At 50.6% G+C, this 14336-nt stretch overlaps 1 protein-coding gene across 2 annotated transcripts in view; it reads right to left on the minus strand.

The window, feature by feature from the left end:
• LOC116947418 (endosome/lysosome-associated apoptosis and autophagy regulator family member 2-like) overlaps positions 1-14336 on the minus strand; it is a 303120-nt gene that overhangs the window by 249834 nt on the left and 38950 nt on the right. For both annotated transcript variants that reach the window (XM_032963112.2, XM_076070593.1), the window contains exons 5-15: positions 12349-12438; positions 11251-11353; positions 8947-9099; positions 8098-8186; positions 7770-7950; positions 7046-7174; positions 3996-4086; positions 3038-3137; positions 1692-1829; positions 844-1101; positions 546-719 (exon numbers count right to left, since the gene is read on the minus strand). In XM_032963112.2, the coding sequence (XP_032819003.1) occupies positions 546-719; positions 844-1101; positions 1692-1829; positions 3038-3137; positions 3996-4086; positions 7046-7174; positions 7770-7950; positions 8098-8186; positions 8947-9099; positions 11251-11353; positions 12349-12438 (1506 nt within the window). The remainder of the gene's footprint in view (positions 1-545; positions 720-843; positions 1102-1691; positions 1830-3037; positions 3138-3995; positions 4087-7045; positions 7175-7769; positions 7951-8097; positions 8187-8946; positions 9100-11250; positions 11354-12348; positions 12439-14336) is intronic.

Consider the following 14336-nt stretch of genomic DNA (forward strand, 5'->3'; position numbering starts at 1 on the left):
TTGCTCAGCTGAGCGCGAGTGGGACACTCAAACCATCAATCACCTGACCACATCTGGAAGACCGGTACTCACAAGAATGTTTATTTGCTCACAAAAGCCGACTTCCTTAATGTAGTAAAATGATAAAGTTACTTTAAGATGAGCCCTACAGCCACTAGTGATGCTACCATGCACTACCACTTGGTTAAAAAAACATTCTGAAGTCATGACCGCAAATAACGGCAATTCATTGAATGATGAGTGTGGCTGGGCTGGGGACTAGGGTGACATCGTTACAGGCCGACTACAAGAAACACGTCATTACAAAACACGACGGCTTCCAAAAAGCAGCATCTAAAAAGCAATGTAATCAATTACGACTCACGGCCAACAGCGCACTTGGACATTTGGGTCTGGTCAAAAAAATGCTCACAGGGCTTTGGGACAAGGAAGCCTTTGAGATTTGTGAGCAGCCGGCCACGCGTGAGGACCCGGGAGGAGGCACGCAACTCCGCACATTGTTCCTGACGGCGCGCGGCGGTGAGACACGTGACGAGAGCCGGTACCTCGTTTCCGCACAGGCTGAAGTTGAAAGCGTAGAAGTACTTGGTTCCCTTGGGGCTGAAGCTGGGCCCAAATCGCCTGTCATGCAGGCCGCCCAACCCCGTGTAGTTGAAGAAGTAGGTTCGCTCGCCGGAGGCGTACGAGTACGTGCAGTCGCTGAAGCAAGACGCATGGTCCTGTGGGGGGCGGGGGGTTATCAGTAGTCAGCAGCAGCAGCTGTGTCAGTATCGTCATCAATCTTAGGTGTCCAGCGATCATCGTTCTACGGTATTGTCAGGACGACGACGACGTCGTGCTCACCTTGCTGCTGCGCGTGCCGGGCCCGCACGCCAGGCAGGCCTCGCGGCCGTAGGGCTTGCGTGCCGCGAGCCGGGTGCCGTCGCGGCACGGCACGCACTCGCGCGACGCCGTGTCCACGTAGTGCCCCGGGGGGCACGGCACGCAGCCCGCCACGCCGGCCCCCACCGCGCACGGCCGACAGTACGAGGCGCCCCCTCCAGCGGCGTTGGTCACGTTGATGGAGTAGATGCGGGCGGAGCTGCCCGTCTGTCGATGGTCCTGGACAATGAATGGACGAAGGGGCGAAGCGTCTCCATGCTCAAGCGATCGATGGGGGCAGCAGCGCTCGCATCTCCATTGCTAGCACCGGGCCCGGTGGAGGAAATTCCACAACTTGTATCGGACGTGGGGTCAATTGTTTCAAGTAATTGTGTCATTCATGATGGATTCACATTGCAATTGTAATTTCAGCAAATGATGCCGCTGTAATAGTAATGATCACTGACCCCAGGTCCGACTTCTTAACGTTTCAATGTGGATTTATACTGCGTCCCATGTTGTGACCACAAGTCGAGACGCTGTGCAGAAAATTGCAGGGACATTTATTAAACTTCACATCTCAACTACCGTGAAGAAGCCTTGCCTAGCAGACAGGTAATGATTTACCCTTCTAGTGATTTGCTAAATGATCACGATTTGGGGTCGTAAATAGCAAAATAATTTCATCAATTTATTCGTCTCATTTTGCATTTAACTATCACTTGCTTTGTCCCCTTTGTAGTTTTGTAAGGTGGCAATGGCCTGGCAGTTCAGAGGTCATCACCAGCCATGATCAATCCACCTAAATGCAAGACGAATTTTATCCGTACCTTGGCGGCATCAATGTTCGCTTGGAAGACCCAGCTGAACGTGAAGGAGCCGTTGGTGGGCACGGAGAATGTGTACGACTGCTTGTCGTGCGGTCCCCGCCACGTCTCCACCACACGCGACCGCTGCTTCTCCTTGTCCTGAACAACAACCAAAGCCAACGTTGCCATCACCAACCAGCAACGTCACGAGCACCAGATGCACCCAGTGGCAGCATCGGCAGCACAATTGTCCATTGTCATGACAGCTACCATCAGCAGCATCACCACCGTTAGCTACAGCTACATCAGTAGCAGCGGCGTCGGCACCGGCACCACAACCTCCACCAGGATTATCCACCGGCACCAGCAGCATGGGTGGCATGGGCTTGGATATAAGGAATGAAATGGGGCCCCCTGTCCAATGTCCCTCCTCTTTGTAGCCTGGGCCCCTCCGGCCCATGGTGCAGTTGCACCACCACAACCACCACCATCAGCAGGTGCATTACCACCATTGTTATGACCAACCATTACCATGACTACCGTACTGATCATCACAACCATAGCCACTATCATTGCCAGCATGTTCTATAACGACACCCACTTCACCACTCTGGTCAGCAGAGGTGTTTCACCCTCATTAGGGCTCCGCAGCATGTCATACGCAGTAGCAGTAATTTAAAGGGGCACTCCCTGCTGATGATGCTCAATAACCCTTCGAGTATGTCTTTTTTTAAACAAACATTTTACTGGATTATTTTTCAAACAATCAAGTGAGTTGTCAAGTGATAAAATGTAATAAATTCTGACCATTAGATAAACCGACTTCTCAGCTGTGTTTTGTAGGACTCATAATTATTTTGATAATTTAAATCCACTGCTGGATGAGGGCCTCCCTCCCCATGGCATGTGGGCGCATGGGCAGTATTTGGCTATACTTCACCACGCTGGTCAGTACGGGTTGGTGAAAGTGGGGAGCATAGAAGTACCATCCAAATACATTTTGCTGCACAGTCCCCTGCGGATAACATCGCCTCGTAGCTGCCTACAACACCTGTCTAATGCCTGGTCATCACCCAACCGAGCACTATCCACGCTCAACATGGGTGATCTGATCATAGGCCGTGTCCCAACATCTACGCTCTCCGCATTCACCAATCCGAACTGACCAGCGCGGTGAGGTATGGTCAAACAACCACCATCACTTTCATGGCACCTCCGGCAAGTGCGGTTGGCTACGTACGGTGCGAAAGAAGTTCAACATGCACACATGGCGTCGGGGAAAGAGTTCATCAAGCAGAGGATTGATCAAAGGGCTGTGCATAAACATACACACACATAACACACACATACATATAAACGGCACTCACCACCATGAAGTGGAACTCGCAGTTTGAGGAGCAGATGGTCTCAAACACAAAGTTGATTGTCCCCACCTCATCTCCTTCTCCGTAGCCCACAAGCGAAGGCCTGGGGGATAGGGACACACACACAGCAGCTCATCAACCTGCACAAGGATTGACGGTGTTAGCGAGCGCCTATTAGGGTCAGCACAAGGCAAATTTATTGCTGTGGTTGAGACCAAAGCCTGGGTGCTTTTGTCTCCTAAGCTACAATGTTGATGACACTGCAAGAGGCCCGGCAACTCTACGGGAGGTTAAAGCCAGGATGAGAGCGCAATTGCCAGCGGCAATGTAATTGTGGCCAGCAAGCTAAACAAGACTGCCGAGATGATAGCATGTGCTCTATATCTTTGATAATATAAGGTTTTAATGTTCCTGAAGAGTTAGCCCTTAAGTGGCGGAGCAGTAAAGCAGTGGTTACCGCACTGCACTACGAATCCAGAAATCCGAGTTTGGTTCCCAGCCGTGGCGAATATGAGTGGCGAGTGAAAGAACATTACAGGGAAAGCATTTTGAACTTACTAAAATACAGTAAAAAAGGTTGATCATGTTTTTTTTTTACCAATGTTCATCAACACCCTGGCTTCGTCTATAGTTAAAATGAGCCCTCACTCAACTCTTTGATGAAAATTACTTAACTATGAGCTGTGACCGACAGACTGAGTGAGTCGTAGAAGTGGCGATTCTTATAATGTACCAAGATAATTTACCTCAGCATGTACGAGAGAGATGTATCGGTCTGTACCTGCTATACTTGTTATTTTACACTTTAGAATTCCTTCGTCACCTTGCGTGCTCACATCTGTAATTCTCCATTCATTTTACAAGGCCACTCTTGCAAAAGAGAGGTCTGATGAGATCTCACTTGGTTCAAATGAAGGGGACTCAACGTAACATCTGTTCACCAACTTATCTGCCTACTCACCTGAAGAAGGGAACCTGCAGAGACAGGACAAGGTAGTCCTCATCCGAGTTACCAATTCCGCTCTTGATGTGGTCTCCACCCACTGTCCAGGCTGCAAAGGGACATTGAGAATCTGCACGCGGTGCTCTGCGAGTGAAATCTGCTCCAGCAAAGGGAGCGTGCCTGGCTGGCAGGCGCTGTGTTTGACAGTGCGCAACGGGAAGCCTCTAAGATTCAAATGCCGGTCAGCCCACATTCACAGCTAAGTCTAATTAAATCTAAACAAATTTTGCACACTTGAGCACACCTGGTCCAGTCAAAATCAAATCAATGCCTCGGTGAATTTTCATTGCCAACAATGGTGCACAATGGACAAACAACTTGTGTTGGTAAAGATGGAAATGTATCCCAAAATTACCATTCATTTAAGAAAGCATTGGACAATGCTAATATTCATTGGCAGCCCTGAGTCAGTGGTGAAAATTCCACATTCCTATGACAGGGACCATTAAATCTATAAAACCACGAAAAATAACTTTTCAAAATGTATCTAATTTTATTAACCGAGGAAGAATGATAATGATGATAATGGTTATGAGAAAATATACACACGTTAGAGACATCATATTGACTGACAAGGGGAGTTGGTGTGTTTGGACAGGCCACGTCGCTTGCAGGGATGAAGGTCGGTGATGGAGACTGAGGATGGAGACGCCGGCCAAAGGAGGCAACGCACCCATGCAGCGTTGACCGTGGAGACGGAATGGCAAAACCAACTCTGGTGCAGGTGATAGGTAGACTGATACACCAACTCTGGTGCAGGTGATAGGTAGACTGATACACCAACTCTGGTGCAGGTGGTAGGTAGACTGATACACCAACTCTGGTGCAGGTGATAGGTAGACTGATACACCAACTCTGGTGCAGGTGATAGGTAGACTGATACACCAACTCTGGTGCAGGTGATAGGTAGACTGATACACCAACTCTGGTGCAGGTGATAGGTAGACTGATACACCAACTCTGGTGCAGGTGATAGGTAGACTGATACACCAACTCTGGTGCAGGTGATAGGTAGACTGATACACCAACTCTGGTGCAGGTGATAGGTAGACTGATACACCAACTCTGGTGCAGGTGATAGGTAGACTGATACACCAACTCTGGTGCAGGTGATAGGTAGACTGATACACCAACTCTGGTGCAGGTGATAGGTAGACTGATACACCAACTCTGGTGCAGGTGATAGGTAGACTGATACACCAACTCTGGTGCAGGTGATAGGTAGACTGATACACCAACTCTGGTGCAGGTGATAGGTAGACTGATACACCAACTCTGGTGCAGGTGATAGGTAGACTGATACACCAACTCTGGTGCAGGTGATAGGTAGACTGATACACCAACTCTGGTGCAGGTGATAGGTAGACTGATACACCAACTCTGGTGCAGGTGATAGGTAGACTGATACACCAACTCTGGTGCAGGTGATAGGTAGACTGATACACCAACTCTGGTGCAGGTGATAGGTAGACTGATACACCAACTCTGGTGCAGGTGATAGGTAGACTGATACACCAACTCTGGTGCAGGTGATAGGTAGACTGATACACCAACTCTGGTGCAGGTGATAGGTAGACTGATACACCAACTCTGGTGCAGGTGATAGGTAGACTGATACACCAACTCTGGTGCAGGTGATAGGTAGACTGATACACCAACTCTGGTGCAGGTGATAGGTAGACTGATACACCAACTCTGGTGCAGGTGATAGGTAGACTGATACACCAACTCTGGTGCAGGTGATAGGTAGACTGATACACCAACTCTGGTGCAGGTGATAGGTAGACTGATACACCAACTCTGGTGCAGGTGATAGGTAGACTGATACACCAACTCTGGTGCAGGTGATAGGTAGACTGATACACCAACTCTGGTGCAGGTGATAGGTAGACTGATACACCAACTCTGGTGCAGGTGATAGGTAGACTGATACACCAACTCTGGTGCAGGTGATAGGTAGACTGATACACCAACTCTGGTGCAGGTGATAGGTAGACTGATACACCAACTCTGGTGCAGGTGATAGGTAGACTGATACACCAACTCTGGTGCAGGTGATAGGTAGACTGATACACCAACTCTGGTGCAGGTGATAGGTAGACTGATACACCAACTCTGGTGCAGGTGATAGGTAGACTGATACACCAACTCTGGTGCAGGTGATAGGTAGACTGATACACCAACTCTGGTGCAGGTGATAGGTAGACTGATACACCAACTCTGGTGCAGGTGATAGGTAGACTGATACACCAACTCTGGTGCAGGTGATAGGTAGACTGATACACCAACTCTGGTGCAGGTGATAGGTAGACTGATACACCAACTCTGGTGCAGGTGATAGGTAGACTGATACACCAACTCTGGTGCAGGTGATAGGTAGACTGATACACCAACTCTGGTGCAGGTGATAGGTAGACTGATACACCAACTCTGGTGCAGGTGATAGGTAGACTGATACACCAACTCTGGTGCAGGTGATAGGTAGACTGATACACCAACTCTGGTGCAGGTGATAGGTAGACTGATACACCAACTCTGGTGCAGGTGATAGGTAGACTGATACACCAACTCTGGTGCAGGTGATAGGTAGACTGATACACCAACTCTGGTGCAGGTGATAGGTAGACTGATACACCAACTCTGGTGCAGGTGATAGGTAGACTGATACACCAACTCTGGTGCAGGTGATAGGTAGACTGATACACCAACTCTGGTGCAGGTGATAGGTAGACTGATACACCAACTCTGGTGCAGGTGATAGGTAGACTGATACACCAACTCTGGTGCAGGTGATAGGTAGACTGATACACCAACTCTGGTGCAGATGATAGGTAGACTGATACATCGCTGGCCTATGAGAGATGGCGACAGTTTGGGAAGACCTTCATTGCGCAGCTGATTGACCATGTCTGATGATTGCTTTGTGAAGGATGATGAACGTGATGATGAATGCGATGGCCGAGCGACTCAGAGCTTGACACAGGGGCAGGTGAATGGGGACCGCTCACCTTCCTTGCCCTCGCACTTGATGTAGTGAATGCTGTAACATGCGCTGCTCATGGTGTCGGGAAGGCTGTTCCACCACTTGTACTCCAGTCCGGCCACGGACTCCGTGCCCACGGGGCAGCTCTTGCACGCTGAGTGGTCCGCGAGTATCGGGGCACGGGGGACAAACGCAACACGCACGAGGTCCGGTGTCTATCCCCTGCGCCGGACAAAGCACCCTTCATCGAGCCGCAGCGTAGTGCGGCACGTCGAGAGGGGCAACGGCGAGGATTTAACAACGCACACCGGCATGCTCACCATCCGCAGCGAGGCACAACTCCCATCATGCCTTGCATGCGTGTCATGTGATGACCACATTGCGTGCACAATGCTCAGCCTTGTCTGAACCACCACACCTGAAATAGATGTAACTGTATTGTTTGACCAGGTGAAGCTTACGGCGCTATCAGCTCTCTTTTAGAGGCGACTTGGCAACACGCGACCGGTCATTGAAGTGGCTTATCACATCGTCACATGTTGGAAATTATAGCAGCGGCCACGTCATCTAAACACGTGTTGTTTCTAAATGCGGAGGATGGCAATACCGGAGGACCCGGAGAGATATCCACACGACCACCTTCAAGATCCGGGATCGAACCCATGACCTCATGCACACCAAGCGAAGGAGAAAACATCTCTCCCACTAAAGCAGCCCATGCAGGAGCGGTGCGGTGGGAGCTGCACTACCGTCAGTGCCGTTGGAGAAGTTTCCCTGGGGGCAGGCGGTGCAGTGCGATGCGTTGAGGCTCTGGAAGCCCGGGTTGCAGGGCGGGCACGGCCTCATGTCCCCCGACGCCGGCAGCTGCACAGCGCCCGCCAGGTCCTCACGGCACCTCTTGGGCTCTACCCACTCATACGTGAGCTGCGTCTGTGCCGTACGGGGGCGGGGGGGGGGGGTGGTTACGTTTGCGTGTTTATCATATGAAAAATGTAGGTAGGAGCAAACGCAAGGACGATCTTTAATCAAATGAAGTCTTGTAGTTGATCAAAGGATTGTTGTCTCGAGCCCACTCACCTTGTGGTTGATGTCACAAGGGCTGTGCACTTCAAAGTAGTCCCGCGCAGTGCAAGGAGGCCGCAGTTTGCATTCGGACGAGCCGGGCTCTGTGGGACACATGGAGGCATGCGCACATTTAAACACAAAGATCACCCGTATAGCCTTAACAGACTATTGGGGCAAGTGCTGTTAGCGAGCACCTATGAAGGCTGGCATGGCACACGAGGGGGTGGGTGGCCAGCACCAGGCCAGACCACTTTTGCCTCGAGGCGATGTTTACACACTGCACCAGGTACTCATTTGAGGCCGAGTCGACTTAGGGGGTTCCCCGAACTGGTTAAGATAATCGTCACTGGTGTTGGCCGTCAGCGGGAATCGAACTTGGGTCGTCCGGTTTGTAGCGCAGCGCGCTAACCACTACACCACCACTCCCCACACACCCGCAATTTCCAAATGTTTAATTGGCGCAAATCTAAAAACATTAAAATATAGTATAACAGCAATGGAAACTTTTTTGAGACACACACATCACCCACGGTGGCCACCAACGGTGATGTGATATGTGCCACACGTCTCACCTCTTGCGACCCTTGACGTAAATAAAAGTGGTTTTTCCACATTTTTATCCCCACTCGGCTGCCGTCGTAATGCAATGAAACCAAAGTTTCAAATCGCACCTCTCAGAGCAGTGCATCCATTTGTGCTCGAGAAATACCCACGGAAGCAGACACTACAGAGCTACCGCGATGGCAACGGTGACAATAACATTGCGGGCCTGCTACAAGTGAGCCCACCGAGTAGGGATAGCGCCCCCTGACCTCGCTGCCATGAGTCTCCGTGCCCCCGCCCCCACGCCACCCCCCGTACCTGCGTAGTGTGTGGTGGCGTTGCAGGCGGTGCACGACACGGCCCCCTTGCTGGAGAAGGTGTTGCGAGGGCAGGGCTTGCAGGACGCCGCGCCCGTCCTCTCGCTGAACGTCCCCGGGCGGCAGGGGAAGCACTGCGAGGTGTACGCCACTCCTGCGCGCGCGCGGGCGGGCGGGCGGGCGGCAGCCACAAAGACAACGATCCCACGCGTAGCCTACGCACGGTTGTTGGGGCAGCGTGCTGCGAGCGGGCAGCACCTGTGAAGGCTAGGCGTGGCCCAGGACCCGTTCGGATAATCGCCACCGATGTTAGCCGCGAGCGGGAATCAAATGTGGACTGTCGTGTTCGGGGCGAAGTGCGCTAACCACGGCGTTACCGCTGCCCACACGGACAGGCGCGCGCACTTGGGACATATGCAGCAAGCTTGCAAACGCAATGAACCTGAGTGTAGGCAAGGGTAGAGCCCTGTATGAAAGGCTCATGCCACTGCTGGCGGAAAGGCCTCCACAACGGTAGGCCAAGACACCCTCCAGAGGGAGCTCTGTTGAAGGCTTTCATCGTCGGCTGACATTCCCTGGGAAGGAAGCTTTAGAGAGGCCACAATTCCCTCTAGCGGGAGCTCTAGAGAATCCCTCGAGGGAACGTTGGCCTACTCTTTCACGCTGGCCAAACATCTTGTAAGAGTCGAGGGTTTCCACACTTCTACCCCACCACGTGTGACCTGCCGATCGGCGAACTGTTCACGAGCGTGACGAGCCACATTGGAGAACTAAGCGTGCAGAGTTACGGCGCTGAATTGGGGTCCCCATTCATTCGCTCCACACAAAAGCTCTCGGTGCAGATTCACATCTGGGAGGAAACAGGTGAAACGGGGCGCGTTGGCGACGCGGCTCGTTCTTGGTCACGGGAGACTTTGGGACGGTTCTGCCAAAAAAAAACGAACACGAAAAAAGGAACACTAAAAAGTAAAATTTGACAAAAAATGAACCGGGATCCTGATCTACGCATTGGCTTCACCAGCGAGTAATGCAACACAGACCTTGTTGCATTTACTCTGAAACGTTGGAATGCTTCGTAACTTAAAAAAGCCAATTTTTTTAATAACTGGGTTTATATCTAGATTTGAAGCTTTCGTGACTGCAGGAATCCATACTCTTTGGTTCTTTTGGTAAAGTCACGTAGGTAGAAAATAAAATAAACTTTACCGAAAGAACCAAAGAGTATGGGTTTACATATTTTGCATATGCCACAAATATATTTTATATGCATAAATAGTATGCCTTGGCTAGCAGGTGCCAAAGCCGATATTTGGTAGAATTTACTATCCAAATAGTTGACAACACAGTATCTCTTTAAAAATGTGGGCATTTTGCAAATACTGTAAATGGAAATCTATGTTTTTTTATCAAGTTGGTATAGGAATGTGGAACTTCCACCACTGGTTCTGGGCTGTAAACAGATCAGTGTCGGGTCACATTCATTTCAGCGGTAAATAGTTTTAATATTTTTTGTCCAGTCCATAAAGAGACACGGTTAAATAACACTCTTAAGCTTTCCATCCTCAACATACCATACATAAAATATGTACTGTTTATGTGCCTTGTATACACTAACCTGGGAACAGTAACACCTAAAGCACACCTTTGTGTTTATTATGTTAAAGAAGCGCACTCAATATGAATATGGCATACAACTGCTGAGGATGGTACATGTGAGTAGGTATTCAACACAGATTTTGCTGCCTTCTGAGGCTATAGAATAAGACACTGGAGGTAGCGAACGATTTCTTCCCAACTATTCTTGTGCGCTCCAACTAGGCGACTAATTGAGCAGATAAACGCAAGGGTAGTCGATGACTAAAACATGTAATTTGAGCAAAACTTTTTTCACACCGTACGTGGTCAACCGTGCTCAATGGAGGTGCAGTGGAAGCACAACAAACTAAACACTCTAACAGAAAAAAACATCGATTACACGGCTCTACGTCATTTCCATTGGCAGCCCTGAGCAAGTCATTTAAATTCCACATTGCTATGTCAGGGCTAATGTTTTTTTAATACAACCAATGTTCACTTTATTGACCCAATTGGGAAAGTTGAGCGAGTCTCCCTGTGACCAGGTTTGAACTTGCACCCTTCTGAGTGCGGGGCGATGGCTCTTCTACAGCCGTGGCACCAGGCTGGACACAGCAGGATGGCGGAGCCGCAAGGCGTTCCGGAAGAGCCGGGGGCTGCTTTGTCGACGACGCACCGTGGGACCATATGTGTGGAGGGGAGATGGAGCAGGGGGCGAGTCTTAAGTTACCCGTAATGTAGATGCGTCGAATCATCACCGGCTTGGGGACCTTCTCCAGAAGGTAGCCGGTGGTACGCCAGTAGACGACGTTGTTCCCCACTTGCAGGGCCACCTGCACCATTGAGACAAAGATGCCCCCTGGAGCTGTTAGCGAGCAGTACCTATAAAAGGCTGGCACGGCACACGAGGGGTTGGGTGGCTAGAACCACAACCGGCGGTCTTTGTCTCCCGAGTGGCAATGGTCAATTTCACACCGTACTGGGTATTCATTTGAGGCCGAGTCGACCTACGGGAGGCCCAGGGCGGGTACAGATATTCGTCACTGGGGTTGGTGGCCATGAGCAGGAATAGAACTCAGGTCGCCGGGTTCACGCACTACCGCTTCCACGTGCCATTGAGGTGCACATGGATTAAAATGAATTGTTCGAACAAGAGCCTATTGTGTTATACATCATTTTCTAGGCGAGACCCTTGCACGAAGAGCCAATTATTGTCATAATCAATTAATACTTACATACCTACAGTGGCAAGTGTGATGGTGATGATGGTGATCACAGTGGTGATGATAGTGAAATTGGTAAGTGTGTCTATGCTTGTTGACGATAGTGATACTAATGGGTGATAATGAGTGGTAAGTGCGATGATGATGATGGTGTTGACAATAACGACGATGGTATTGATGATGGTGATGATGATAGTAACAGCAGCAGCGATGCCGGATGATGATGTCGCTGGTGCTGTCGCTGGTACCAACGTGGTCCGCACGCACGCACGCACGCACCACACACGCACGCACACACCACACACGCACGCACGCACACACATGCAGACACGCACGCAGACACGCACGCATACACACACGCAGACACGCACACACGGACACACGCACACACGCACACACGCAGACACGCACGCACACACGCAGACACGCACGCACACACGCAGACACGCACACACACGCGCGCACGCACACACACGCAGACACGCGCGCACGCACACACACGCAGACACGCACACACACATACGCACGCAGACACGCAGACACGGACACACGCACACACGCACGCACGCAGACACGCACACACACGCACGCACACACGCACGCACCCGGTGCTCCAGCCACTGGCCCCGGTCCGTGCGAGGGATCCACTTCTGCTCCTGCTCCTCCGTGAGCGACTGGCACTGGTCGTTCTGCATCTGTGGGCACCGGCACGCAAGACTCTCGCTGTGGTAAATGTCGTCGCTCCCTATGCAAGTTGCCGCATCTTCGCACGCAAGTCGCCCCCCCCCAACAACCCCACTCGCGTCTTGACATGCAGTCGCAAGCCCTTGAGAAATCCGACGCGTGTCGCCTTCTACAACGAAGCCCATCGCCAAGTGACCCCGTGCCGTGCCACGTGTCGCGACCGCCAGGTGCCACAGGTATTATCGGATGCAGCGCTGTGTTGGGGGCAGCAGACGGGAGTGCAGAAACATAGCTTGTTGTGCTGTACTTCTATGCTCACGCATCTTCACCAATCCGCACTGACCCAAGCGTGGTGAAGTATGGTCAAATAACCGCCACAACCTGCACGGCGTCGGGAGGCACTCGTCCAGCAGTCGATGACAAGGGGCTGTACGTGTACAACACTTGTATACATTTGGTATTGTAAACAAAGATAGAAAGCCGATGTTTTTACTTCCATACAGTCAGCGGTAGCCAGGCTGATACCATCAACTCCCTGCAGCTGAGAATCTGGATGAGCGGCTCCATGCCACACCGCGTGTGGTTTTGGCACCAAGCCCCGCGTCTCTGCCCACGTGGCCTCTCATGGAGCTCGCAGCAGGCAGAGCGCAACGTCGGGAAACGACGGCGAACGGCACCACGCGGTGCAGTGCGAGACGCAGCGGCGCGCCGTACGGCACATCCGAGAAGCCGCACGCGGTGGTGTAACCGCACGCGGTGAAACTAGGTTTAACCAAAATGCGATTAAAGTCCACTCGGAGGATGTGGTTACCTCAACCCGGTGCTTTGGATTCGGGGGTGGCGAGACATGAAAATTCCATCGCGTGCTGTGGATCTCTCAAACCCAGTCTGGTTGCAAGGTGGCTTTATACAAGCGTTTGAACGTTCTCCCCGTGTGCACATCGGTTTTCTCCGGGTAGCCAACTTTCCTCCCACATGCATAGCACTCATCGAAGAGAGTCTCCAAATGCAGTGCCCTCCTGAAAGAGCCGAAGGACCTGTGGTGAGTCTCTACCATATAGGAAGTCTGTTAATGCCGTGCTTTAATAGCCCATTAAAACCCAACACTTTCTGTAAATGATGAGAAAACACATCACAACAGGAGCGGTATGATGGGCAGTGAAAGTCGTGCTTTCCTGCCACTTGCGATCACACCTTTGCCTGCTGTTAAATCTACTTTATTGGCTACAATGTGGCTTCAAATTTATAGGGAAGTCATAAATTGGCCTATTAAGACAAAGCAATACATATTTCCGACAGTAGACATGCAGTATTATCTCCCTCGGTTGCCCCATTTAAGGCTGTAAGCCTTGTTGTTAAGGAGGCTATTGGTGCAGATATATTGTATATATGTGTGTGTTATGTCCCTGGACGCCTCTGGCTGCTAACACTGAGCCAGAGCACCAAGACAGCACTGCTGTTACCCAGAGTACAAAGAATCAGAATCTACATATTTATTTATACCGGAGAAATCATATGAGCTATAAAGCTCTTTTTCACAGATGTCCACTAGGGGTGGATAAGAAAGTTAAAACAACAAACAATAACAACACGATAGGAGTGCAAAGTACAAGAGAGGTGAACAAATCACCCAAACAAATAAAATTAAACCATCCCCATCCTACAAGGCAAAGGCCACCGAGGTATTAACTTATTTTTCAGAAGCGACCAGGCCATCACAAATGATATCTCAAGAAAGTGTCTCATCATTTGGACATTTTTAGCGGCAAAATAATCTAAATAATCTCAAAGACGAACAGCTACCCAGAAACAAACTGGGCTGTCAAGTACAGTGAGTTGAGGCTCCCAGCTCACCACAACACAAAAACACAACGATAGTGTGTTGTTGATTCAATAAAAGTTTACAGAG

Source organism: Petromyzon marinus, chromosome 30 (assembly GCF_048934315.1).
Source record: "Petromyzon marinus isolate PM22_M1 ecotype Great Lakes invasive population chromosome 30, UKy_Petmar_22M1.pri1.0, whole genome shotgun sequence".
In the NCBI taxonomy this organism is placed as follows: Eukaryota; Metazoa; Chordata; class Hyperoartia; order Petromyzontiformes; family Petromyzontidae; genus Petromyzon; species Petromyzon marinus.